This window comes from Myotis daubentonii, chromosome 9 (assembly GCF_963259705.1).
Source record: "Myotis daubentonii chromosome 9, mMyoDau2.1, whole genome shotgun sequence".
Lineage (NCBI taxonomy): Eukaryota > Metazoa > Chordata > Mammalia > Chiroptera > Vespertilionidae > Myotis > Myotis daubentonii.
In genome coordinates, this window is record NC_081848.1 from 51449716 (window position 1) to 51477678 (window position 27963).

At 43.1% G+C, this 27963-nt stretch overlaps 1 protein-coding gene across 10 annotated transcripts in view; it reads left to right on the top strand.

Moving 5' to 3' along the window:
- TEAD1 (TEA domain transcription factor 1) overlaps positions 1 to 27963 on the top strand; it is a 262434-nt gene that overhangs the window by 173793 nt on the left and 60678 nt on the right. For 4 of the 10 annotated variants that reach the window (XM_059708928.1, XM_059708929.1, XM_059708931.1 and 1 more), the window contains exons 3-6: positions 11714 to 11778; positions 14179 to 14241; positions 14331 to 14393; positions 27387 to 27398. In XM_059708928.1, coding sequence (XP_059564911.1) covers positions 11714 to 11778; positions 14179 to 14241; positions 14331 to 14393; positions 27387 to 27398 — 203 coding nt within the window. The remainder of the gene's footprint in view (positions 1 to 11713; positions 11779 to 14178; positions 14242 to 14330; positions 14394 to 27386; positions 27399 to 27963) is intronic. The other 6 variants (XM_059708932.1, XM_059708934.1, XM_059708933.1 and 3 more) reach the window with 6 other exon arrangements.

The following is a 27963-nucleotide window of genomic DNA, read 5'->3' on the forward strand; positions in this document are numbered from 1 at the left end:
GGGTCCACAGGCCAACACTCTATCCACTGAGCCAAACTAGCTAGGGCACATTTTTATTTTTTACAGGGACAAATATGGCATGTTATGGGTAATTCGAAATTTAAAAGGCGAATTAAAAGGGGTTGACTCTTCTGAATCTAAAACTCAACCAAGAGAGGTAATCTACTTGGTTTGCTTGATCACTGCCTACAGTTGGAAGCCCATTTCATAGCCACTTAATGATTGGCCTGTGCGTAATTACCTTACTGATTTTGAGATCAATCTAATGTTGTCTGAGCATGGCAACCATAGGAGGAAACCTCTCTGGATTTTACCTGACTCTTCTTCGATGTTACCTCTCATCCTAATACTCTGCCTTTTATTACTTTTGCGTGGCTTCTTGCCCCATTTCTCCTCCTAAACGATAAACTACTTGAGGGTAGAGAATATGTATTTATTCCGGCATGTGTCTCCTGCAGTGCCTAGCACAATGTCTTTTACATAGAAAATATTCAGTAGATGTTACTGAACAGGGAAGGAAGGAGTGCACTGGGGCCAGATTATGCAGGCCTTGAGTGCATAAAGAGGAGCTGAGGTTTTACCCTGTTTTGTAGGTAGTGATGCAGAACTTTAAAATGATGTATGTGCAATTCAGACCACTTCGTGGTTAGGTTGTGCTCCTTTCTAAGATTTTGTTATCATGAAATAGTCATGATCTTGTGAGAAGCTCACTTACTATAGAGGCTATTTTCAGAGCAGTTGGTCTAAAATTAAGGAATAATGAGCTTGGAAGATAAAGCTAGGCTCAAATTCCAACTCTACCACTTACTAATGTGGGATCTTGGGCAAATTTCTTAACTTCTTTGAACCTCAGGTTAAGCATTTATATGATGGGACTAAGGTGAGTGTGAAGGTTGAATAATACGTGTGTCTAAGCATAGTCCTCTGGGTAGTGCTGATACACAGTAGGTATTGAGCACATGTAGTATCCAACTTTCCACTATCTCACTTCATCTCTACCTGCCACACAATATTATTTCATTTAGCTTAGCCCCAGAGTTCATATTCTCTAGTTTGCGTGCATTAGAAAAATGCCTTTTATGCTTATGGAGTCCATATTATTTTTAAAAGAATTACTAAGTGCCTAGACACTTAGATTTCTCTTTAGCATGTTTTCTAAGCAGCAGGTAATCCCGTGTGAGTGTCATTTTGATTTAATACTTGCATAATTCACCTTTGTATAGCTGCTATTATAGTAGTTACAGAAGTTGACACTTAATTCTTCTAGTGATAGTTGTGTTTTTACACTAAGAACTAAATTCTAGAAATCCAGTGGGGGACATGCTGTTTAATGCATTGCCTCCAGCCTATTGAGAGAGATAATTTTATGATCTGCCACACACTATAAGAATTTTTGCCATACTTAGCTCTTGGCAAAAACCTAATTTCTGCTATTTTATTCAATGAAAAATCTATTCTAAATTAAAAGGTTATTGTGGCAAGTAAGTAGCTTGCATGATGCACTCTTAGTGTTAAGATATTACAATGAAGGGCTCCTTTTACTGGGAAATTGTGCTTATGGCAGTATCATTTTGAAAATTAGGATGATACAAAGATTGTGAGAATATTTTCAGTATACCATGGAAAAGATGCTCAATTTCAATAACATTGAAAGTAGACGCATTGGAGATTTATAGTGGACAACGTGGTACGTTGTCCTGGACAGAAACCTTATATATCAGTTCAAGCAATGAAAACATGAACCAAGTGCAGTGACATTACATAATCGTTATAGGACCACTTTAATTCATCATGGGGGGCCACAACCTCCATCAGTTGTTGCTGATGCAAACAACAGCCCTGTAGGGTAGGTGCTTTTACCCCCATTTTACAAGTGAGAAAATAGAGGCCCAGAAAAATTAAGCAAGTTGGCTTTTGTTCACATTGCTAATAAGTACAAGTCCATCTTCCTTAGAAAGAGCTAGGCAATCATACATTTGAGTAAAAAAACAAAACAACAACAAAACACACTGAAAACCAAGTCTGCAACATTGCCACCGTCAAAGATTCTCCATTAAAAACCAGCAGTTTTTAGTCCTTGGAATGTGTGGATTTCACACTTCTCTACCGTCAAATAATTAATAAATAAACAGAGTGTTCTTAACAGAGTTTTTCATTAACAAGGCTCTCCTGGCTTAATGTTGAGATTAGCATTTTTCTGGACCAGGTCCATGTTACCATGGCATGTGGAGGTCAGTGGGGGGAGAGAGGAGCGAGAAGGAAAAGAGCATGTGTTGGTGTCACTTGGGCCAACTTAAAAGAGCAGAAGGAAGGTCTAGAAAATTGTGCTGCCTGTCACTGAAATAGTCATAACAGTATAAGGGAGTACACATTTCAGGTAGTATTACCAATCTTGTCCAATTTATATTTCTAGCTCATTTTCCCCCTCATTTTTCTTCATGCAGAAAAGAAGAGCTCATTTATTCATCCACTTACTGAGTCTCTACTTCCTAGGTGCTAGATCTGGGGTTGCAGAGAACTAGATAGATCCTTTCCATGGAGCAGTCACTATTCTAAACAGGGAATGAATAGTCCCATAGATAAGTAACAGCAGTGCAGCCGCAGCAGGTGCATATGCTTGGCACGTAAGGGTATAAAGGAAGAAATGGCTTGCTTAGTTTGGATGGCTCCCGGAAGACTTCAGGGAGAAATACTTCAGTTGGGGCTTACAGGGATGAATAGGAGTTTGCAGGAAAGGACATTTAAGGACATAGAGGTATGGAAAGCATAACAAAGCTTGGAGAACTCTATGAAGCTCCTTGTACTAGAACAGAGGCGCTCTCTACAGGAATGGCTGTTAGGCCTAGGCTTCAGGCTAAGGCATTTGTTTTTCTTATTGTGGTCAAGGAACTGTTAATGTAGGGAAGCAACCGAATCGGGTGTGGGCATGGAAGAAAAGATGAATGCTCACAAGACGAGTGAAAACTCCCCTGAGAACCTGTAGGGGGGATTAGACAGAAGAATAACAAGAAGAATTAAGTATTAAAACTAGTAAAATTATTCGTTAGAGGATTCAAAGGTGATTGTGTAGCATCTCTCTGTTGTTTCATAGAGAATACGCCATTAGAAAAATATATTTTATTCCTATCTCTTTTTCTTCTAGTAATAATGTCAATAAAAAAAAAAAAACTTCTATGCCATGTAGAGGGATTATGTTCAATACATAGCATTGGACATTTTTACTTGACCCCTCGTAGTCTAATGCAAATGTGTAGTTGGTAAGCTGTCCCAGTAAGATGAAGGGGAACACAGTGTTTTATGGGGCCATCGCTTGATAATGTTATCAGCTACCACTAAGTGATAGGAACTCCAAGAAGGTGGGACTTGGGTTATTGCCAAGGATTTTGAAGGGATGAGAGGAGTGAGTTCTGAATAACCAGGGGTTAACACAGCCGTCCTCTGTGTATTCTTGCTTCTAAAGCTGTTCCTTATAAGCCCCTGGGTGAATGCAGACACAGGATATTTCAGGGACCTGCTACTGTTTACCTCCTGAAGGCCATCAGTTCCTTTTGTAAACCTTTAGATCAGGAACATGCAGTGCCAACCCTGACAACCCAGAACAGGCTGCCTGGCCCATTCTGGTGATTTTCCACTTTGGTGCTGATTTTTGGTCAATGATTTATATTGGAGATTAACAGAGGCATTGGTGTCTAAACTTCCTCATTGGCAACACGCTAGGACTGATTCCAGTGCCCTTTTTCCTGAACCTTCCTTTATCCCCAGTCTTAGTTGTATACCCCTCTCCCACCGTGGTTCTCCATCCCTCTCATTCACTCATTCGTTCCATCAGGATTTCTTTACTGAGGACCTGCTGTATTCTGGCACCAGGGGTACAATGATGATGAGCAAAGCCCAATCTATGGTCTGTGTCCCTGTGGAGTGTCCTACCAGGTCGTGGGGAGCCAGGTATTCATCATGCAGTCCCTCAAATACATGGAACGAGGTAACTGTGATGCAGGCTATGAATGAGAGTTTTGGGGAGGATAGGGTGACTCGACACCATTCTCATGGGTGAGAGTCCTTCACAGGTATAAGTTCTTTGAAGGCAGAGATGCCCCCCCCACCCCCGCCATAATTCTAGCATATTGTTCGTGCTTTTGTAGGTGCAGGTGGTGTCTGACTAGTGGGTGACTCGCCAGCTTTGGTAGCCCTTCTTTCTTTCCCAGCATTGCTAGCGCAATGGCAGCAGCATGGAAGAAAAGGTTAATTATTAATTCCTCACTGGTTAGTTAATACAGACCCTGTACTGTCTCCTTTGGCCATATCCATAGATAGTCCCCAGAGCTTCAGGACAGGTCACTGAACATCCCTCTGTAGACCTCTCCCTGACTGGTGACACTTGGTTCTCACAGTGTCTCCTGCATCTGTGCTTTTTTTTTTTTTTTTTTTTAATTGATTTCAGAGAGTAAGGGAGAGGGAAAGAGATAGAAACATCAATGATGAGAAAGCATCATTGATCGGCTGCCTCCTGCATGACCCCTACTGCGGATCGAGCCTGAAACCCAGGCATGTGCCCTTGACTGGAAAGGAATCCAGGACCCTTCAGTCTGTAGGCCGAGGCTCTACCCACTGAACCAAATAGGCTAGGGCCATCTGTGCTTTTTGGTTGTTGACTTTGATGTCCTAAGATGTTTCCTTTAGATGAGCCTCAGCTGAAACAAAAGGGTCCATGGCTAGAAGGAGTTTTAACACCATCTTGTAGAAATGAGCAAGTCCTTTGTAAACTACTCTGTGTGGGTGCTGCTGCTCTGTCCTCCAGAGGACGGAACCACGCTCCATGGTGCTGTCACTCATGGAAGGCATCTTTCTTTGCTTCTTTCCACTGGATCATCTGTTTTTCTTTTTTTACTTTATGTTGGTGATTCAAGATCAAATACTGGGGGGAGCAGAGAAAAGATGGGTGCCATCAGTTCTTGTTCTCAGTAACTGGATGATGTGGATGGAGCCGCGACATGTACTGAAATGATAGGCGTAAGGCAGGAAGGACACAAGCCAGCAGCGAAGAGGCCAGGGTCCAAGACTGCGCATGTTTAGGGAGGGGCCAGGCATCTTCAGTGGGAAGGTTCATGAAGGACGAGGCATTTGAAAGGGGGCAGAATCCAGACACGCAGAAATGGGCAAGGGCAATACAGACTGTGAAAGCAATTGTGTGCTCAGGTACAGAGCTCAGAAAGCTCAAGGTGTCAACAAGGAACATTCTAGTAGTCTACTAGTTCTATTAGGCCAACTCAGGGTTCGTGAAGACCCTATGGCGGCAACCATAGCATTGGTGCCCCTTTGATACAGCTTTGGTTTAGCAGCCAAGAGAAGCTAGAGTTTTCTTTCTGATTCTGAATCTTTTAGCATGGGAATCCTCACATATCCCTCCCAGTGAGGGAAGGCCAGCAGAGAGTTCCTCCGACTTCCCCAGGTCCAGGCCAGTTCAGCCCTCTCTGGGTGTGAGTTGGCCTGAGACATGGCTGCAGCCAAGGAAGGGAGCGGTCCACTTGTTACTTCTTCCTTTGTGGCTCCCTGACTCCATTCAATTACAAAGTGGCTCTTAGGCTGTTAAAGCCCAGTGTCTCTGGGCTACAATTTCTAGCCACAGACCTTGCATTTGCTGTGCCTCAAACATGACCTTGAGGCCACATCCCATTACGCACACAGCCCACAACAACGTTAACCAGTCTTCTGTCTGAGTAAGGCAAGCACAGTGCAAACTCCAGGTCTTTCTGCAGAAATCTCTCTCTATTGCCCCTTTAAGCAGGAAATTTCACGGCAATCGGGTTGCAGGAGAAGCCGATGATGGGCTCAATTTCAACTGTGTTATGTTCTTTAGGAGAAAGGAAAAATAAAATAAAAGCTGGATTGCGGTGCCTGGTGAAGATCATAGTATGAAAATGGCAGGTCAGGCCTTGTTTATCTTTGCTGCTGCCTGTGGGAAAAGCAAGGGTAGCTGCAGCTGTCAAATCTCAGACTTACAGAAGTGTTAGGGTGTGCATTTCTGAAGGGAATTTTATGATTCAGAGAACCAGTAGTATAATGACACTGAGTGGTGAAGTGCGACATTGCCACTCAGCTCTATAAGCTATTACAGATTTATAGGAGATGAGTCCTGAATGCCGTGGGTGCTATGAGTGCAGAACCTGGAGCTCAGAAAGAGAGTGCCGTGGTCGGGGAGCTTGAGGGGCAGCAGGCGTGTGGGGTGAGTGTGTGTGTGTGTGTGTGTGTGTGTGTGTGTGTGTTGTGTGTTTTGTCCCAGTTTCCAGCTTATGTATATATATATTTTTTTAATATATTTTATTGATTTTTTACAGAGAGGAAGGGAGAGGTAAAGAGAGTTAGAAACATCGATGAGAGAGAAACATCGACCAGCTGCCTCCTGCACACCCCCCACTGGGGATGTGCCCACAACCAAGGTACATGCCCTTGACTGGAATCGAACCTGGGACCCTTCAGTCCGCAGGCCGACACTCTATTCACTGAGCCAAACCGGTTAGGGCAAGCTTATCTATTTAAAGAAATGCTGCTTCCTCTGTCTGAAATGGTCTTTACCTCTTCCCCTCCATTCCACCTGTCAAAATCAGCCTTGTCGCTCTAGTTAGTGATATGCATGCTGAAGTATTTAGGGGGAAGTGTTATGCCTGCCATTTATTTTGAAATGCAGTAGCAACATCAATAAAATAAGATGGCTTGGTAAACTACATAGCGGAATCGAGAGATGGGAAAGATGTGATAAAGCAGGTATAGAAAAAGTGAATGGTAGATTCTAGGTGGTGGCTATATAGTGATCACTGTAAAATTCATTCTGTAAAAAACTTTTCTGTATGTATGAAATTTTTCAAAATAAAATGTTGGAGAAAATATAAACTATCCTTAAAGGCCTAGCTTATGGCCCACCACTTTGGGGAAGGCTTTCTAGATTCCCCGAGTTATTTGTGGCCAAGTACCCATGCATGCTACTAGAACCTCTTTCATGGCAATAGTTGTCATCTGACGTGTAGAGCTGATTTGCTCGTGTATCTTAGCCCTTGTGTGAGACAGTAAACTGTTTGTTGGCAGGCAGGCAGTCCTCTCTTTATATCCCTGATGCATCAGACAGGCATCATAGACACAAAGTAGATGGTCCTCACATGACTATAGGATTGGTTTAGGAATATCATGATTAACTTTAAAGTTAACTTTTTGAAATTCATTTTTGTAATGTAAGGTTCATTGGATGAAGCACCGCCATTTGTGTGTGTGTGTGTGTGTGTGTGTGTGTGTGTGTGTGTGTGTGTTTGGAAGAGAGAGAGAGAGAAATGAGGGTTCACATTTCCAATGTCCAACATCCTGATCATGGCTGCAAATAAGACGGTGCTGTGTGGACAAGAGACCCATTGCCAGTTACACCTGTGGTGGCTGGTGCTGCTGAGCTCCCTGTCCTTGGTAAGGGAATTCTGTAACTTAGTACCATGACTCAAATCCAGAGCTCTGGACTGTATGGATCCACTCCCTTTAGAGGGCCATTCTACAGAAAGAAAAATAGGTCTCAGGACGTCTTATCAGGATCACTGACAAGAATCCATTCAGAACCTAGTTGATTTTCCCAAAATATGTATAACCCCAAGCAGCCAAAAAAATATTCCACAATCATTTGGAATGGCATACTTGTTTCCTAACAGGTGAGCATATTTTAATTCTGGGAAGATTTAGAAATAAAAGTAAAAGATGTTAATAGAATCAAAGCTATAGTATTAATAGTTTTACTTAAAGAATATATGCATATTTGATATTTCAAGTTAATTATTTAAAATAAACCGCCCCTCCATAAAATAAAATAAATTGGCCCATTTAACTGGTTAGCCTGTATTTCTAAATTAAAATGTGCCAAGGGGTAATTAATTTAGACTTGATTTGGGGTAGGGTTGAGGCCTTACTAGATTTGTAAGCAATATTGGAGTATTTAAGATAATTTATTAAGTTTTTAAGAGTTGTTTAAGAAAAGGTTTTATAAGTTGAATCACATAGTTCTAATATTGAAAAGAATTAAATACATTATAAATTAAATACAGTTTTAAATGTTTAAAGGAGTTTAGGTTTACAAAATGGGCCAACCATTATTCGAATGGACCTTTGAAAGTTATTATAAAAATTATAATGTATGAGTTGAAGTTAAAATTTAAGAGTGATCTAGGTATTAAAGGTTTTTCTTTAAAAAAAAAAACACTAAGCAAATGAAATATATATTTTTATTAACAGGTAAACCTAAATAGTGTTTTTCTGTGCACAAAGCCACCCTGATGGTCATTAAAAAATTCATATGAAATAAAGTGATTAACACTGCTTCGATCACAGTAGATACTTCATGTTAATTGAATTTGAATTTTTAAAATTGTAAAAATAGCCCAGTTGGAGTTACTCAGTGGTTGAGTATTGACCTATGAACCAGGAGGTCACTATTTGATTCCAGGTCAGGGCACATGCCTGGGTTGTGGGCCTGATCCCCAGTAGGGAGCATGCAGGAGCCAGCTAATCAATGATTCTCTCTCATCATTGTTGCTTCTCTCTCTTCCTCTCCCTTCCTCTCTGAAATCAATACAAATATATTTTTAAAAATTATAAAAATAAAAGTCTCTAGGAAAAAGCACATTTGAATCAATGATATTCCTTAAGGAGACAAGAAGAAACACGTAAGAACCTCAAGTTAATTACTCTTTATGACTTAAAATATGGTCTAAAAGAAACACATAGTTTTGAAGGGTCATTTTGTAAACCATAGGGATGTGAGAGTTACAACAAGAATTCAGTGAAATGATGACGGTAGCGTAGAGCTCTGCACAGTAGATACCCAGCGAGTGCCTATTGGAGAAGTACCAATTTTTAGAAATATTGTAATCAACATATGAGTTGATATTGTTTAACTCCAAGGGATGCCATTTGTGTAGACTCCAGATTCTATGCAAGTGTGGCCATCCTAGATATTGACCTTAGTCATTCAGCCAAGTGCCATAAGAAATTAAAAGTTAGTTGTATAGGTGATGTGTCACATGTAACAAGTAATTCTGTCTGCTTTCACAGAGAATATGCTCGTGTGAGGCAGGAGACATTTTTGCCATCTGGATAAGGTTCAGATAAAATTACATATAAAACAGAGCCCCGGATTTATTTCATCCTGGCCACTCAGACGTCCTGGCCTCACTGTGCACCCTGTCCCTGAACAGGGTGCACAGTGAGGCCCCGAGCTGGAGCATGCTTGGCTCGTCCGCAGACATTGTCATTTAGGTCTGGCTTCTGGTAATTAGGCACTCCTAGCTGGGCTCTGCTGTCCGCGAGCCTTTGAGACAAATTGCAAAATCTGTACAACCATCGGAGAGATGGAGAAGTAGACCTGATGACACTACAAGGAGATATTGGTAGTTCTCAAAAGTTTGAAAGGGAATCCTTAGAGAAGCAATCCTCAAAACTGAATTTCCAAGTTCTTTTCCCGCAGTTGAAGGGTGAGTTCAGTTATAGAATCAGGATCTGAGAAGATCCCGACAGGCTGGAATGACAGGCTTAATCTAATGGGATGAAATGCAATAGGAACAAATCTCAGGTTCTGTATTTGGATCTGAAAATTGTAACTATGCTTAAAAGGACTGGACACAGGGTGGTAACCCATATAAAAGGAACCTAGGAGTTCAAATTGATGCAAGTTGGCAGTTTATCGTGGTCCTCCCAAATCAGAGGCAGTGCTGCATGAGCCAGTAGAGTATTTGGGACGAGTGAGGTGATGCACCCACTCTGATGTGGAGCTGTCCCAGCAGGAGCATCCCTGCAGTTCTGGGCTTTAGGCTTTGCAAGGAAAATAGACAAAGGATGGTCACAGGATGTGTGTGTGGGGGGGGGGGGGTGCTGCAAAGCTTGTCACAGATAACAACGGAACAGGGGAGGCTTGGCCTGGACACAACTCCAGGCAGACCTGAAAGCCGTCATTAATATCTGAAACTTAGTCATGTGCATCAGTGACTAGCCTCGATTCTTGTGAAGAGGAACAAGAAGAACCTGAGGAAGAAAGTTATAAGAAGCCACAAATAAGGAGGGTCCTTTTAATCTTAAAAGTTTTAAGATGAAATGGACCACTTCCTGAATTCTAGAAGTGCTGGCTTCGGCTAATAAGGACTTCGACTTTTAAGAGTGAGAGTGGATGACCCAGAGACACTTTCCTGCCCCCCCAAACCTCCACGATTCCTTTGTCTTCTAGGGCTGACGGTGCATCGTACGGTCCTAGCACAAGCAGATGGTGGACAGAGCCGCGCTTACAGGAATGTTCTAGACCAGTGGTTCTCAACCTGTGGTTCGCCAACCTGTGGGTCGCGACCCCTTTGGGGGTCGAGCGACCCTTTCACAGGGGTCGCCTAAGACCATTGGAAAACACGTATATAATTACATATTGTTTTTGTGATTAATCACTATGCTTTAATTATGTTCAATTTGTAACAATGAAAATACATCCTGCATATCAGATATTTATATTATGATTCATAACAGTAGCAAAATTACAGTTATGAAGTATCAACAAAAATAATTTAATGGTTGGGGGTCACCACAACATGAGGAACCGTATTAAAGGCTCACGGCTTTAGGAAGGTTGAGAACCACTGTTCTAGACAATGATGGGGGACAATATTTAGAATTCTCAGACAAGATTTCCACAAGGACACTCTCGCATTGGTCTTCATTAGCGCTGCCAATTTTTTACTCTGCCAGGGGAGGTCTGGTGGACGTGGCCACTGCCTTTCAGCAGAGGCTGTGTTATTTCCTTGTTTGTTCTTTCTCAGTGGGAACAGAGCTTGGGGAGTAAGACCAAGTTCTTGCTCTCTTCAGGGAGTATGTCTGGGAAGTAAAACACCAAGCACAAATTATACAACCAGCTATACAGTTATGATTATAGTTACAGTTTGAACCCATGTCTTGTAAGAGTGGGTTTTTATGTCATGTAGTATTACATTTCCCCACTCAGCTTTGGGGTTATACTTTCCTGTTATATCATAGTTCTTTGAAGTCAGGTAATCTGTTTGAAACTTCTCTCTCCTGGCGGGGTACTGATGGAAAGTCTTTGGGTATACTTTTAGACATTTTCTTCCCCCCATCTCCCCACCCCCAAAAAAGAGATTATAAAGTCTTGAGGAGGTTGAGTCATTCTTTTTCATAGACACAGTCTTGTGTGTAGTTACTAGTACAGTGACTACTTTTAGGGTGTGTCTGTTTTCATACTATTAACTTATTGTTGTAGGGTTTCTGTGGCCACAGCAGCTCATTCTCTTGTGGCTATAATTTAACTAGAGGTAACTACAAGTAGAAACCTGGGTGAGGAGGAATGGATATGAAAAATAAGACTAGAACAGACGGGGTTTGCGGATTCCGACACTAATGCTTATATTTGTTGCTTATACAAGTGACCACCCATTTAGATGCAAGCATGCAAAGAAACAAAAAGGTGCATTTTCAAAAAGCAAATTTCTATCCTCAATTGCCGATTGTAATTCAGAATTAATGTCCCTCGACTTATTTTCTCCTGGTAAGTATTTTTGCAAACAATAATGGCACTGTTTTATTTTCCTAGCATTAGTAAACTTACAGCTGCAACAGATTCTGAATTATATTCTTAGCTTTCAGAGGCTTTTTAAAAATTTTTGTGATCCACCTTATTGTAAATTCTTCTTTCTTGCAGGTAGGAATGAATTGATAGCCAGATACATCAAACTCAGGACAGGGAAGACGAGGACCAGAAAACAGGTAAAATAACCTACCTGGAAATTGTGCATGTCAGCGAATGGCCCAAGGAGGCATTTTGGCTGCAGTGGCTGTCTGTGCTTCGGCTCCTAGGAGCCCCCATTTTGAGTTCCCTGTAAGGACGTCAGTGATGTTTAAATTGGTGTTTTAAATTGGCTCAGTTTTCACTGTTCATCATTTCAGTGACCCTTGACTATGTGGTCTTAAGAGCCCTTTTTATACACATGGGAAAGTTTTACTAAGGACAGTATATAAAACTGCTCCTGCACTGTATTTTAAAAGTTCTACTTCTTTCCCAAACTATGCATCTGCAAACACTACAAATGCTGCAGGTGCAAATATACTTTCAGGCCATGAAATTTTGAGATTTTTGTGCATTGTAAAATCCTGGAACAACTATAATATTAGTCATCATTTCAATGAAAAAGTAACACTAGCAGCCATGAGTATTGGCCTGAATATGATACTGAATGATGTGCGTCCAGGGAACCGTTGCTCCTTAAGCTATGGCTTTGTGTTAGTAGCTGCTGTGACTGAAATGAAGTTACAACGTACATGTATTTGTGCAGAGCAGTGTCAGGCATTTCCTCTGCCCTTTGTCAGGGCTCTGGCTCTCTTTTTTTCTGATGTAAAGCAGCCCAAATCTCTGACCCAGTTCAAAACTGGAATGGATGAGAAATTCCTGTTTAACCAAAAACAAAAAGAAAGAAAGGGGAAGGAGGGGGTGGGAAAAAATCAAACATCTCATGGGTGAGTTGTTAACAGAAAAAATTTTTATTTTTTACTTTTTAATGTTGACTTATGCTGATGGATCTGTAGATTTTAAAAACTACCATGAAACCAGAAGGCAAGCTCAACTGTGGTCTCATTAAGCCTGAGCAGCAGATTCCAGTCCTCTGCTCAGTGACGAGTTGTTTTCATGAGTGTTGATGATGGGGGAGAGCTTTTCCCCAGGAATGCTACATGTGCCCCAGCCGGAGCCTGGCTGCTGAGTCAGCACAGAGGGAAGTGGCCTCCTGCCAGTGCTCAGGCCCAGGACATTGTCTGTTCTGTGGATGTTCCCCTGACAGTGTGCAGTGGTCCTCATTAAGTCCAAGTCCGAGAACCACATCAGACCAAAATTCGGTTGGAAACAAGTAAAAGCAGGAGCCGGATGGAGGTGTGAGGAGGATGGGGGAGTTCCTGCTTATCTGTAAATTTTTTTAAAGGCAAAAATTGAAAAAAAATTAATTTAAACGCAAAGATAAAGTTAAAGATAAAAGGATCTTGTATTATCATAAATTCTGGGGTTTTTTTTAGAGTTGCTAGAGTGTTTGAAATAAAGTCATTGTCTCATAGTCTGAGTCGCTGAACTATTACATTGGAGGTTCTAAATTTTTTGAAACAGACAAAAACAGATAAGATCTAATTCCCAGCATGCGGAACGTGCTGAGCCTGGACCCTCTGCTGGTCCATGGGCTCTGGTCATGTGCCCCACCCCTTCACTGGGGGACTCTTCTAAATATAACCAAGTCCCGTGGAAAGAGATGCAAATTTGTTTACCCAGTGGAATCATTGTGTCTCAGAAGCCAGGCTTGGCTTGGTTTCCACACCCCGGCATCCTGGGGATGTTTTGAGGCAGCAGTTGGTGATACCTCTCCAATGTGAATTTGTTGTTCAGCAAATCCGTGTGGTTTTCAACCCAGATTTTTAACAGGGTGGCTGGCTGGCTGTATTCACACTTTGCGCTTTGTAATAATATGCAAATCCACTTGGCGCCCAGTCAATACCCAAAAGAGTGGAAGGATTAAAGATATTTATAAGGGGGGGAAATGCTCTGCTAACTGGGTCTTTCCATTTCACTTTGAGATCTAATTTACATGTCAGTATTATTTTAACATTTGCTACAGAATCCAGAGCTCTTAATGAGATCAGAATACAACCGATAGCTTCAGCTTTTTGATTGTGCAGAATGTGCTAATTTATGGATCGTCTCTTCTAAATTGAGAAAAAGGGATTTTCCCTCCCTATACTGAGAAGCTATAAATATTTTCATTTACCTCTACCCCCACCTTTTTAATTTTATAACGAAAACAACCCCACTCTCCCCCTCTCATCCCATGTCCGTGATTGCTCCCGGGTGAGAAAAACACTGGATTAGCCTGAACTTTCCTCCTGAATCAAGTCACTGCAGTGATGACCCAGTCTGAAAAGCTGAGAGCAGCGCTGGGGGCTTGGTGTCTGGCTGGGACTGTGTATTCCTAACTGCAGAGCTTTGTTGCGATGCAAATAACCTCCCCCCCACCCCCACCCCACCCCAAACCCTCCTAAGGAGTAGCAATTTTATATTTGATTTCCTTTTTTGTTTTTTGTTTTTTTGTTTTTTTTTTGTTTTGTTTCCCCTCATAAACCCGAACAATGTAGGTGTCTAGTCATATACAGGTCTTAGCAAGAAAGAAAGTTCGAGAAATTCAAGCCGCCATTAAGGTACGTCTGGCTTGCCCAGTTGTAGGGGGCTTTTCATCTCCATGGTTACAGGCTTTTCCTTTGTTTTCCTCCCTTCCCCTACCCTGCAGGTGTCTAGTCACATTCAGGTTCTTGCCAGAAGGAAATCTCGTGATTTTCATTCCAAGCTAAAGGTATGCGCTTTCCTGCTTTTTGGCTTGTGGTTGCTATGCATCTCACTTCCTGTTTTCCATGGTGACTGGTGAATGCCTGGTGCTGGGATTCTCGTAACCTAGTTTCCTCGCATGTGAGAGCTGTTTACATTTCTTTGTGTCTAATCTCTCTGTTTCTGAACTAGCCTCACATTAAGCCCAGTATGTGTGCGCGTGTGTGTCCCTAATAACAATGCAAATGCAGCAGAGAGCTGGTCTTGATAACTTTTCAGCACAAAAACCTGATTTTTTTTTTTTAACCTTCAAATATCCACCAAGCAGCCCTGGGCTAGGAGAAGGAAAAAAAAAAAAATCCAGGGACACAAAGTTGGTGTGGAAATTATAAACAAGAATCATTTCCACGGTGGTCATCATGAAATTACTTTTAATAAAATATTTAGAAATTAATTTGTGCTTTTGATGTATTTTCGAAAATACTCAGAAAAAATATAACCTTTCCATATAACTTTTTTCATGTGTTCTTCCAACACAGAGTATTTTCTGCTAGATTTCTTCCACGATGTTTAATATTGTTTTCTAAGTTAAAAAAGAAATTTAAGGTGAGACCTTACAAAAAACATCTTAAAGATGGGAATGCTCCTATCAAATCCGTATTTGCAATTCCATTGAAAATTGAGTTTACTGTAAAATGTTTTTACATGTGCCTCAGTTTCCGTCCCTTAAAAATATATTTCATAGCAAAAATGGTGTCATGGACAATATTTTAAATACAAGTTCTCCCTTCCAAAATTTGCAGTAAAGCATGTGTGACGTTCACCACCTCCCACAATCCCATTTTAGAAATGCAGAGGTTATAGTTTATATGGAGGAATTTTTATAATAAAAATGAGTTTGTAGCTCATATTGTTGCCTTTCCCACATGCCATTTTTGGTTCTGTCCTGTTTTTTTCCACACATTAAGTAAATTCATGTTTTCACTGTGAACCTAAAGAGTAGCATGTAATTTCACAGCACTGAGTGGTGAACGCTGGGACCCTTCCCAAAGTCCTCCAACTTTTTTTATGCAAACAAGTCTGGCTGTGGAATAGCGCTAGTTTCCAGGAAGGAGCATTCGGTGTGCCCTCTGCAGTGGGCAGCATGCTGGCTCGCTCGCACGTGTGGCTGACGGTGGCTGGCTTTTAGCTGCACTGGCTGAGCAGTTGGAAGACTAAGATAACTTCTTAGATCCTGCTTTTTAACCAAAGGTGCATTCCTCTCTATGTGGATGTAACTACCTCAGTATTTGCTCAAGTTCTGACTGTTTCTAGTTTCTCTGTGCTAACAGATTAATGGTGTACAAAGAGGTGTACCTACATCAATGTTGTATTTCCATCTGAGATGTTATAAATTGCTCTATTTCTACGCTATCTGTGTGGTTCCTATGGACCCTCCGGGCACACAGCCCTAAACTGAAAACCCTGTTAAGTGACACAGGGCGCACTGCTGTTCAGAAGGGGTCCCGTGGGTGCTGGAAGCACTCCTTTTCTCACTTGATGATTTAAGAATCTTCCTCAGTGTAAACAGTTTTGCCCTTGCCTTATACATATCATATACACAAACATACAGTTGTATTTGTGTTTGTTCTTAAAAAATAAAAATAAAAAGACGTCCCCCACTTACAACCCTGGCCCATCCTGTGGGGCAGACACAAGGAGGCAGAGACAGAGGCAGTCGGGTAGCATCTGGCTCCAAATTTCAGCTCCAAGAACCACTTCCATCTTCCTGTAGTTTTTTTCCTTCCTCGCTACCACATTATTCTCAGAAAAATGGAGGCCTTTGTTCTTCCCATCAGCTAATACCAATTCTGTGTTCCAGGCATGGCGCTCATCACGGTGGGCAGCTAACAGCCAACCCCTTATTCACAGAGCAGGCCATGCAGAGGGGAATGTGAAATTAGGGCCCTGCTGGATAAGTGTTAGCAGGAAGAGCCAAAATAAGATGTGGAGGGAATCCCAGGGATGAGTGGCCTGGAGGACGCGCTGCTGTTTGGGAGCTGAAAGGCAGGAGGCGGTGTGGCACAGAGCCTCTCCCGCAGGTTCTCCCGTTTACCCGCACTACACAGAAAGTTCCAGCCATTATGCGGATTTGAGGAGTGTTTAGGAGACCAGGGTTCCAGGAGTTTAATTGACTTGCCAAAAGCCAAGCCTAATAAATGTCAGAGTTAGGATTTGAACTCAGATCTTTCTGAATCCTACACCACTGCTCTTTCAGATAGGCTGTTACTCCTGGAGATGGGAGAATGTTTTCAAATCGAAGGCTTCACATCAGCACACACTGTAGATAACCTGTCACCCCTCCCATCCCTTGGAGCTAGGCAGGCAGCCCTTGCTACCACCCTTTCCTCAGCACCCATATTTTATTTTTTTAAAATATATTTTATTGATTTTTTTACAGAGAGGAAGGGAGAGGGATAGAGAGTTAGGAACATCAATGAGAGAGAAGCATCAATCAGCTGCCTCCTGCACACCCCCTACTGGGGATGTGCCTGCAACCAAGGTACATGCCCTTGACCGGAATCGAACCTTCAGTCCCCAGGCCAATGCTCTATCCAGTGAGCCAAATCAGCTAGGGCAGCACACACATTTTAGAAGATGACTTTTTGAGCTCTTGCTCAAAATGTGGACTTAATTTGTGATTGACACTGTGGTGATTGTCAGTAACCCAGGGTGATGTGATCATAGCTGCGGTACTACTGTGTCACCACTCTGAGGGCATTGGGACAGTTGAAGAGACTAAGGTTGTCACCTGCCTGCAGAGATGTGGCTGCTTTGACCTCCCAGGGGCATATATATGAAAGATGCCCTCCTTAGCCTCCCTAGCAGTCATCCCCAGGACATGGGCTCAGGGCTTATGACCTTGTAGGAGGAGTAGATCTCACCGCTCCATCTGTACTTGCTTGTTCAGCTTGGGAGTCACACACATTTGTGGGAGGCAGGGATGAGCATCCTTGCTGAGATCATTGTGGGGTCAGGCTTATAGCCACATCTGCTTGGCCTCCCACACTAACTAATGAGATAAAGTCTCTACTGAAAGTTGAAGTCATCCCCACCAACAACAAAGATAGCTTCTGGGCAGGCGCTGGGGTAGCAGAAAGTATCCAGACTTACAAGAGACACTGTGCTTTGCCTGAGAAGATGTAGCAAGGCTTCCTGGAGACAGTGGCTGGTGACGGACTATCTCAGGACCTGTCCTTGCAGTTCCTGCCTCAGCCAGGCTGCTCACTATTCTCTACGTGCTCAGAAGTCTAAGGAGTTCTGTTCTCTGGGGTGGACCACGGCGGACGTGTGGCCCTCCTGTGGAGACTGAAGCCAAACTCCATTTCCCTGCCCTCCTTTGGAGTTTGAATAAGTGGTTGGCTCTCACCTGGGGCCACTGCCAGCTATGGCTTCCCCATGAGCCCGCTTAACCTTATAGGCTCTCTTCACTTCCTAGGGAAGGGTGTAGTAGAATTTTTTTTTTTAGTCTAGTGGTTTTGCAGACATTTTTAAGCAGCAAAACTCAGGTTTCAGATTGAAATCTTACTTGAAACCTTCAACATATAAAAGAATAAAGGCTGTTTTAATTGAAGCTCAGACTCTCTCATTCTCAGCCATGGCTTCTTTGGCTGTTCCATTGAATAAGGTTCGAAAAACCACAGTGCTTTAGGCAGAAGGAAGAAGAGATGTCTGCCTCTCAGCTTTCCCTCCTAACCTTACAGAAGCTCACATGTCCCATTTAAGTTTTTAGTTCTATGGTCTGTTCTGCCATATTCCTCCAAAGAAAACACTCAAGAAGAGAGTGGTCATTCTCATGTCAGTTATGGATGAGTCATGCTCGCGATGCAGGTCTGTTGAGTGAGTTCCAAAGGTCAGCGTAGCAGCGGCTAACAGCACTGCTTCCCACAGTGCTTGTTTGTGAGCCACATCCCTCTTTTTGTGTGTGGACTTTAATTCCAGTTTTTATAACAAAATGTGTTACAGTAAAAGTTTAAGATTCTGTGTAGAGTCCAACTCTAAAAGCACAGAAGTGATGACTTAATTCAGTCCAGTCAACTTCTCATTGAGCACCCAGTGTGCTCTTGACTGCTTAACAGCGGTTCTTAACCTGTGGGTCGCGACCCCTTTGGTGGTCAAACGACCCTTTCACAGGGGTCGCCTAAGACCATCCTGCATATCAGATATTTACATTACGATTCATAACAGTAGCAACATTACAGTTATGAAGTAGCAACGAAAATAATTTTATGTTGGGTCACAACATGAGGAACTGTATTTCAAGGGCCAGAAGGTTGAGAACCACTGCCTTAATAGAAGTTGGGCACAGAAAATTACAAGCAAAGTCTCTGTTCTTGAGGAACACTAAACTTTTCTGTTATTTTTGGGGAGAAGACAAGATTCCCAATAGATTATCCTCAGCTGGGGATAGGAGGGCTCTGCAGGAGAAATTTAAGGGTTGTGCAAAGACTGCATAGTGAGCGGGTGGTTAATCCTGAGGGTGTGGGAGATTAAAGAAAGCCTCGTGAAAGATACCATTAGAACTTAGCAAAGAGGAGGGCAGAACTTCCACTGAGATATGGGGGTGTTTGGGGAACCATGAGGAACACCATCTGGTTGGAGGCAATGGATGGGAAATGCCACCCGAGGAGCCTAACATTCCTGGAATCACCCCATGGAAAGTGAGGTTCATCTGTGGGCCATGGGGAGCAGGCGGGGCAGGGGGTGTGTGATATTTACTAATTTAGGGGTTGCTGTAACGACTGAGTGAGAGAGATGCATGGACCAGGGCCCACCACACACACACCCCTGGGGCCTGAGGGCTCTCATTGGTCCTTATCATCCCCCTTGGCTGGCTCCCCATTCCAGTCCACTCGGACTGCTGTGTACATTTTCTTCCTCACTGTAGAATAAATTCTGTTTAAGAGTTCTATCCTTATTAAGTTGGAGAGGGTACACTGCACCTGTTCAATAGCAGCATTTGAAACTTAGGTTATTAAAGATTGGGTTCTCTTAAAATCATGGCAAGATACTGAAGGTGTGCATCAAAATTAACCATGAAGTTTTTGTTACTGCTAAATTTAAAATGTAACAAAAAGTTAAAAAGTGCGGAGAAGGCCATATTAAACATTCATGCTTGTACCATTGGAAATGATCATTTTCATTTTGACATATTTTCACAAGTTCTTTTTAAGTGAAATCAAATGGCAAAAAATTGTTCTTATGTTTTCTAATCCCCTTTACCCCGCCCTCATTTCCCAAAGGATCTCAATCTCCCTCCACCCCCATTCCTCCACCAGTCGTGTCTTTTCCTTGCCATTTATTTTCCTGAGAAAAATCAAATCTAATGAAAACGGTCTCTTCTTCTTTGCCCCTGTCCTAAAACTAATCTGGATTGTTACCCACTATCTACTATGAATTTGGGCTGAAGCCATTGGCACCAACATGAGATTTTTTCTGTACAATTTATAGCACCCTAAACCAAGGTAGACTTGGCTAACAATTTGGCATCACCTTAGACACAGACACAACCGTAAGGGAGAGATGCAAGGGCAAGACAGTCCAGGGAATAGCGACGTGGTCAGGGAGTGATGTGAGGAGACGAAGAGCTAGGAGCAGAGGGCTTGGGCAGTAGGGAAAAGGGGCGAAGGGGTCAGCAGAGGCCACTGAGACGCAAGAGCCAGCTAACGCGGATAAAGAAGTGCAAGGCGTTGACGACCAGAGTGCCAGAGTTTTGGACATTAAACATATACTTTCAGATTCATTTTAATTTTTAAATTTTTTAAAAAACAAGTCAGAGTGCTAACTGCTGCTCACAAAGAGAGCTTATCATGAAGGGAGCCATTTCTCAGTGATGGGAGTAGCATATGTTTGGCCCCTGCCCAGACAAAAACCTTTTGACCCACCACTCTTCGGGCATTCAGTGGGTTCTAGGTGACCCACAGCTTTGTAGCTGGGCCTGGTTCCAGTTATAAAGGAGAAGATGGGCCCATGCAGTCACACTGTGCAGGTGGCTTACCGGTCTGTGGAGCATGCATGTAGGAGCTCCAAGGATGATGACTGAGAGCTCACTCTTGGACCTTCTGTCACCAGCTGCATCCACAGCAGTGTCACCCACACCAGTTTCATTTATTGCCAGCATATCCGCCTCTCCCCTAGTTTAGCCCCTACTTCAGTTGAGCAGTGATTGGCAGCAGCCTGTCTGGGAGACTTACATGGTCGGAGGACAGGCCTGAAACTTAGAAATTACTCTCTACCTTGAATTATTCCACCCACCATTAATGTATCAAAAGATCATTACCTATGTTTTTAAGCTCCAGGGATTTATTATCCCAGCATGTAGGAAGAACACGAAAATATTCTCCATGCATTAAGCAGTCTTTTCTTTCCTACTCAGAGTTCCTACTTAAGAGTTTCCTGCTCTGAGTCTCTCTAGAGTTCGATTTTCCTGAGATCGTCCAGGCCCTGCCCAGAGACCTTTCCCCAATAGCCGCAGAAAGGCAGCCCTTTGTTGGCTGGCTTCAGAGGCTTGTGGGAGCCACTGCCAAGCTCTGCAGACCACCACATTGTGGACCATTGTCACCTTCCTGTAAAGCTGGGCCAGGCCATTTCTGTTCTGGAGTGTGTTGATGAGTAGTAAGATGATGAGAAGTCTTCACGCTGCCCTAACCTTAGCAGGAATACATCTTAGGCAGTTGATGTATTCGTGTCAAGCTCCGGATGTGTATTAAAGAAAAGCCTGTCCTGGCTGACATTGCATCATCCCAGTGCAGTAAAAAAAAAAAAGAGCCAAGTTTCTGTGATTGTGTCCAGTCGTTGGTGACTAATTTATGAGCTACGTGTGCTCCCGAGGCCATTTTCTTCATTCTCACCCTGGTGGCCTTTGTGATTTGATTTCTGAACGGGCCATTCTTCCCAATCTGCCATTCCTTCCAATAAGCACAGAGCTTAGAGTTCAAAATTGTTGATTTAATTCTCTTGGGGAGTTCAAGAACTTTGCTGACGCATTGCTGCAGTCCACACTGCTGCATCCTGGTTGTACCACCACTGATTCCATCCAGGCCACAGGGAAGACACACCTCACTTCACCCGCTGGAGCGCCCCATGGCCCTCTCAGCCGCTCTGCTCCATCAGGAGGCGGCCGTTAGCAGCGCACAAGGCAAAGGAATCCTGGAACAGCCTTTGTTTCAGCGCCAGCACCAAGATGCTTGGCCTTGTCACAGGATTTGGGAAATGATACATTGCCTTTCCTGGCATCTCCCAATCTTCTGGGAGTTCTTTTGCATTCATGACATGTCCCCTGTCTCCTCAACGATATTTTCATTACCTTGTTTTTAACTTAACCTAGTTAAGACAAAGATTGGAGACAGTTAATTTCTCATGCTTGGGTATGATGGAATTAGAACCTCCCGTCAGCCATGTGGTGATGCAGAGCGTAGGGTAAAAGAGGACTGAACACATTTATCTTTCCATGTGAACTGAGCCAGGTCTGGATTTTCCTGTTAAGGGTGACAGAAACAGCCTCATTCTACATTCCTGTCCCTTCCGAGAGAAATCCCATTGTTAATTGGCCTCTAGTGTAGACAATGCTCTAGAATAGCAGTGGGCCCCAAGGTTATGTCATGAGGGCCAGGACTCCTAAGCATTGCAGATCTGGAGCAGGATCAAGCCTGGATGGCTGATCACCTGGGCCCCATAGATTCCAAGTTCACTGAATGGCAAGGCTGCTAGCACTGTGCAGAGTGTTTGATGCAGTCCTGACAATGGGTGCTGTTACCCTCACCTTAGAAAGGGGGAAGCAAAGGCTCTGAATGCTAAATAACTTGCCCAGGGTCACAAGTCTGAATCTGATTCCAGGGCTGTCTGGCACCAAAGACCAAGCTCTTTGATTGATGTCATGGTGCCTCCCCAGAGAGAGCTAGTCAAGGGTGAGGGTCCTTTCCCTTGTCTTGAGGTGCTTTTGCACTGTCTCCCCTCAACTGAGCCTTTTTTCATTGTGTCTGGATGTTTGAATTAAACAGAAAAGGTGAGTGTTGGGAGTTGGTACTCAGTCTGGAGCTAAACTTGAGCCAGCTGCCTGCTTAGGTTCCTCTGGCTTTTCAGGGAAGATTTATCCCCGGCCTCTTGCTGTCACCTCTGAAGGGGAAGGGGGCTAATGTCAGAAGGGTGCCTTCTCTCCACACCCAGACCTGGCATTAACTGATCTAAATCCCAGGCTTCCTGGGGGAGAACCATCAGGCATACCTACAAATCACCTGGATCCTCATCTACAATCCATAATGCTGCTGAGCTCCATATCAGAATGAAAGGAAACACTATTGACAATTATAAAATACTAAATATAGCTCAGTGCATTTAAAAATGAACAATAGTCAAAGCCTTGACACATTTTTCTTTGATGTGAATGGAGTCTTTGGCATTTGGAAGCACAATAAGATGAATTAATTGCTCCTCATTACATGGGAAGTCAGGAGGGGTGTGAATGTGCCTTCTCTCCTTGGCATTGGCCGTTGCCTGACCGAAATAGCCCCTTTTGTATTTACTCCTGCTTCCTCTAATAATAAGCAAATTGGAGATCATGGCTGGGAGCATTCAAGTGCCCTTCATTCTTTCTCCAGAACTCTCAGAGAGTTTTGTGATGTTTATCTGCTCAGGGGCTACTGCTAATAATTGCAGAAGTCATGCGAATTTACAGAGTGCAAGATTAGAAACAGCATCTGCAAAATTACTTTTAGGGAAGTATTCCGTGTTTTATCTTTTTCTGCAAAAGTGATTTTGCAAGCAAATTGCTGTCTTTCCTCTGTTGCACTATATTTTTATATTGCTGGAAAAAGTATATTTGGAGGAAAACATTTAATAGCTATCAAGAGTTTTTGAATCCATGGTCTTTTTTTAACTGTATGGATTTTTCCTGTTAAAATGGTAGACTTCCATGTGGATAAATTAGATTGGAGTCCTTAAATTCTGAAATGATGGGCCCTGAATAAAGTGTTTGGAATATATTGGCCTAGAAGGCTGTTCATTAAAATTCCATATATGACAGCTATAAAATTGTACATGCAAGCCTGTGACCTTTGTACTTTATCTTTGTTTGTTTATGGTTAATGCCTATGAATTATGAGATAATTGATTCCCCAGAAAAATAAGAAGCTGGAGAAGCAAAGGAGAAAGGAACTGATTAAAAGGAAAATGCTAGAAAGAAACTATCCAGAAACCAGTTCATAAAATGTCCTTGATTTTTGGGAGCACACCACCACGATATGTGCATCTGTGATGCAGCTGCCTTCACGTCATGTATATTACATGTAGACATTTTCGTACTTTCAACCATTAGAAGGAGGCAGTCAGCTGAACCCAATTGTAGCAGCAGCCTTGCTCTGCTTCATGAGATATGAAAGTCTGTTTACTTAGTAACAATAAGGATGTGAAAATCTTGGGCTGAGGAGTTTCTGAGTGGCACATCCTGCCAGACCCCATGTGGCTGGGGTAGTGAGGCCATTGATACCGTGGGGTGCCAGAAGTTGGGCAGGGAGGAGAGAGGAGTGGGTCCTGAGACATGCACCCCAAGTTAGAGTGCTTTGTCTGCCCTCATTTCTCAGGTCAGATGGGCCATTCGATCCTAGCAATCCATCAACAGTCTTAGACCCATGTTGCCTGCTTCATAAACATTTCCCACAGTCCAGGTCACAGGCTTGACTTAGGGTTCAGTTGGAAAGGAAGAGTTACCTTTTCTTATTCCCCTAATACTCAGCTTTCTGTGGCCCCTTTCTTTGTCATCTTAGGGATAGATGGGCTCAAAATCAGTAATAAGGTGTCAGTATGAAGTTGTCCAAGCTTTTTCCTAGGACACATTTGTCTTGTTCATGCATGCTCCTATGTACATCCACACTCTGAGTGTTTCCTGTAACCTCAGACATCATAGATAATAACTCAGTATTGACTTAAAACTGTATCAGTTTTTCAAGATACAGCAGTGTGCTCATCTGTTGTAAATCTCATCCACGTCCCAGAACTGTTGGTGTGAAAACATTTTAGAATAAAATGAATATGGTGTACAAAGGTAGCATATATTTTTGAATTTACTGAAGCTCCAGTATTTGAGTAGATTAGCAACATACCCTCCCCCCTATAATCTAGGGAGATGAGTAGTAAGGATAGAGTAGAATGTTTAAAAGTCCAGGATATTAGACTAGAGTGACACAGAGAAGCAATTTACTCAGGCCTGACACTTACAGTTATCATTTCTTCAAAGCCAGGCCTGTATCTCTCGGCCGAAAATGACAATTTACAGATCCCTCCATGGAAATCTCTTCACTTGGCATCCTTCCTTCCTCCCATTTCAGGATAAGTGGGTTTGCAGCCAGGCTCTCAGTTCTGATTTTCCTTGGTGGAGCTTATTATCTGCAGGGTTACTTTAGATTTTAAACAACAAAAAAAATTTCATTCTTTTAATTTTTAAATGTATATCATCTATAAAGGAGAGATGTTATGAAATTAAATGAGTAATCAGAGCGTTTCCACTACAAAAGGTAGGAAATCACTGGTATAGACATTGTAGTCCATTTGCAGAAAATTGCCTATTCTCAAGTAGGTAGGTCAAGTGCAGAAATAACCTCTACTTGAGATACAATTTCCTCTCCACACTTGGCTTTCTCTCTATTAGGATAGGCGGCCAAGCCCTACCCAAATTTTAACATTCGGCTGTCTTTTCACTAGCAGTTTTTTGGTTATATGCATTAAAGTGTATTTGCTTATGATGGAACTCACACTCACAGCTTCAACTTTATAACCAGAAAGACTTGAGAGAATAAAGTTTAAATCTTTATTTTGTAGACAAGGGGAGAGTATTAAGTGACTTGCCCAAGGTAATGCACCCCATTAACATGAGGCAGAGGCAGATAGAGAGCCAGGTCCCCGACTCCTCGGCCAGGATGCCTTTTCCCGGCACAGATCAACTTGGTGTGATGGAAGCATTTGAATTCGCTCTCCTGCTTTGGAACTTTTGTTTCATTCAGGTACCTCATGGCATGCTGGGTAATAAGACAGTCCCACTTTATTTACCTAAAGAAAAAGACCATGTTCTGAAGCTGTGACATAAATAGCAAAGCTGGTGACATTTCTCCTTTCCTGATTTCCCTGTTAAATAAGAAGTATCAAACTTTGCTCATGAACATTTTGAGGAACTTTTTAATCAGCCTCGCAAACTCGACTAGAATTAAGAGTGAGCTATGGAGATGTAGGGAGCTCACTTCCACATGGACTGGGCTTTCAGTGGGTGAGTCATCCACCCAACTGTGCACAAACGCGCTCTGTGTTGGGACGAGCAGAATAGCTCCTGTCATCAGCATTCCATAAACAGAGCGCTCAGGTCGGAGAGAGCCCTGTGATGTACTTTTGGAATAGACCCAAGCCCACGGCTCTTTTGTAGTTTTTCCTGAATTTGCGTCAGCTGGACAAGCAGGAAGTCTGGGCTGCCATTTTCCCAGAAACCCTGGCCTGAGCCCTGGGGAAGCTAAGGCTTGGTCCCCGCTGGGGAAGGCACCTGTGGGCATACCTATGCCATTGCTTCAGTTTCAGAAAATCACCTTGAGGGCGTTTATAACCTCTCATTAGGGATAAGTGATATGGGGGCTGGAGTCCAAATTGACTGTCCCAAAGAGAAACCAGTGAGTTTGTATTCTTGACGAGAAGAGAGTAAGCATGACTAAAGCCATGTTTTCTGTTTGTTACCCACGGATCGCCCTCTGAGGGTAATGGGGCAGGTAGCAGGTGAGCCACCGGGGCCAGCTAAGAGTAGATTGCCTGGGGCTGAGATCAGTGTGTGTGTGAGGCTCAGTTTGGCTTTGGGGCATTTGTACACAGCCAGTCAGTTTATCATAAAATTTCACAGACTTCAAGATTTGTCTTTTTTCAGACATCTTAGTTTTTGAAACATTTCAGATTTTAAAAAGTTACCAGAGGAATAGCTTTAGGTTAGGGCACTCAGCAGATAAATAAATGTAGGTACAATCTGAAGAAGAATGACACCTGACCAGAGTGGCAAAAGCCTCACTCTAGTCACCATGGTCCTTCCATTGGGGACCAGTAACCCTGCAAGCTTGCAGGGCCCTCATGTGTTATTCAGCTGCAGCACATGACCATACAGATGCTTATAATGACTGAGTGCATCCCCAAAGAGCCATCCCATGAGCCTCATTATTTTTTCAGTTAAAAGCCAAAGAAACAGATAAAATATTATAAAAATTTATGCAAGTGTTAGGCTCTTTTTCAAGGGTTAATATAAACTTTGAAAACTTATATTCCTGGCAGTTATGGGGCAAAGTTGTGTCTATCCGACTTGGGGGACACCTAATTGGTCTTTCTTAGAGGCCCCTAGAAATTACCTTATAGGCTTTTACTTTTTTAACTTCTTTTGGCCTTGCCTTTGGCACCTCAGCATGTTTATTCACCACCTTTGGGTGAATCTGTGAACAGTGCAGCCACCTCTCTGCTGGTACTGTCTTACCCGAAGCTTGCCTTGGCCTTCATTCACTGTCTGAACTCTGAATGGCAGCTGCGGAGGGTGATCTTTTTATTTTGATGTCATCATTTTGTTCCCACTTTCATGGATTCTGGGGCCAGGTAGATTTATAGACTTCCTGCTAGCAACCAGGGACCTTGACATGTGTACCCAGCATGAAGCCCTGCCTGCATCCCTGGGGCCTGTCCCCCACCAGGGCTGTGGCCATTTCTCCCATCTGTGTTGGGGGAGCCACGGAACCAGCTCGGAGGAATGGGGGGTACTTTTTCATTGTTGTAGTTGTTGGTAATTGACCTTCTAAATAGTTATGTGGGTCATACATTCCTCCAAAAATGTGAAGAAAAAAACAACCCACATTCCTACCCATTTTATTATAACTCAGGTTTGTGTGTTTATATACATTTATATTTTTTAACTGAAGAAGAAAAATAACCCTGCCTTTGTACGCATTCTTTTTAACAAATTGTTTATTGTTGTATCCAGGTGACAAGCATGGTAAGTATTTTCACCAGTTGAGTATTCTGTATTTTAGCTGTGCTTGGCAGACTTTTTGGCTAGCTTTGTGTTATCAGCCTTGGCTTTCCTAGAGAAGACCCACTTAGGAAAAGGAGAAAGTACTTACCTGATAGCATCCCCTGTGTCCTTGGCTACAGATGGAACCCATGTAGCCTTCTCGCGGTGGGATACCTGAGAGAGCATGCGCCCCGCCAGCATGCTGCTTGGCCCATCAGTCACCGCCCTGCCCATCCTACCCCCACCCCCACCCCGCCCCACTGCTTCTGAGCCTCCCCGACCAGGTGTCTGCCAGGGCTTCCAGGCCTCGCATGACTCCAGCAGCTCCTGGCACTGTGGCCCCTTGATAGCACACACAGTCAGGGCCTCCTGACGCTCTGGATGGCCCTATCCCAGATCCCCCCTCCTCCCCTATCTATATGCTTGAGAGCAGGGCCCTTTTTTCCTTGAGTGTGTTAAGTAATTGGAGAAGTCTCCCTTTGGAAGCTGGAAAAATAAATACACTGTTCACTCTTCTCAGAGGCTTCCCATTCTGTTGGAAAACAGA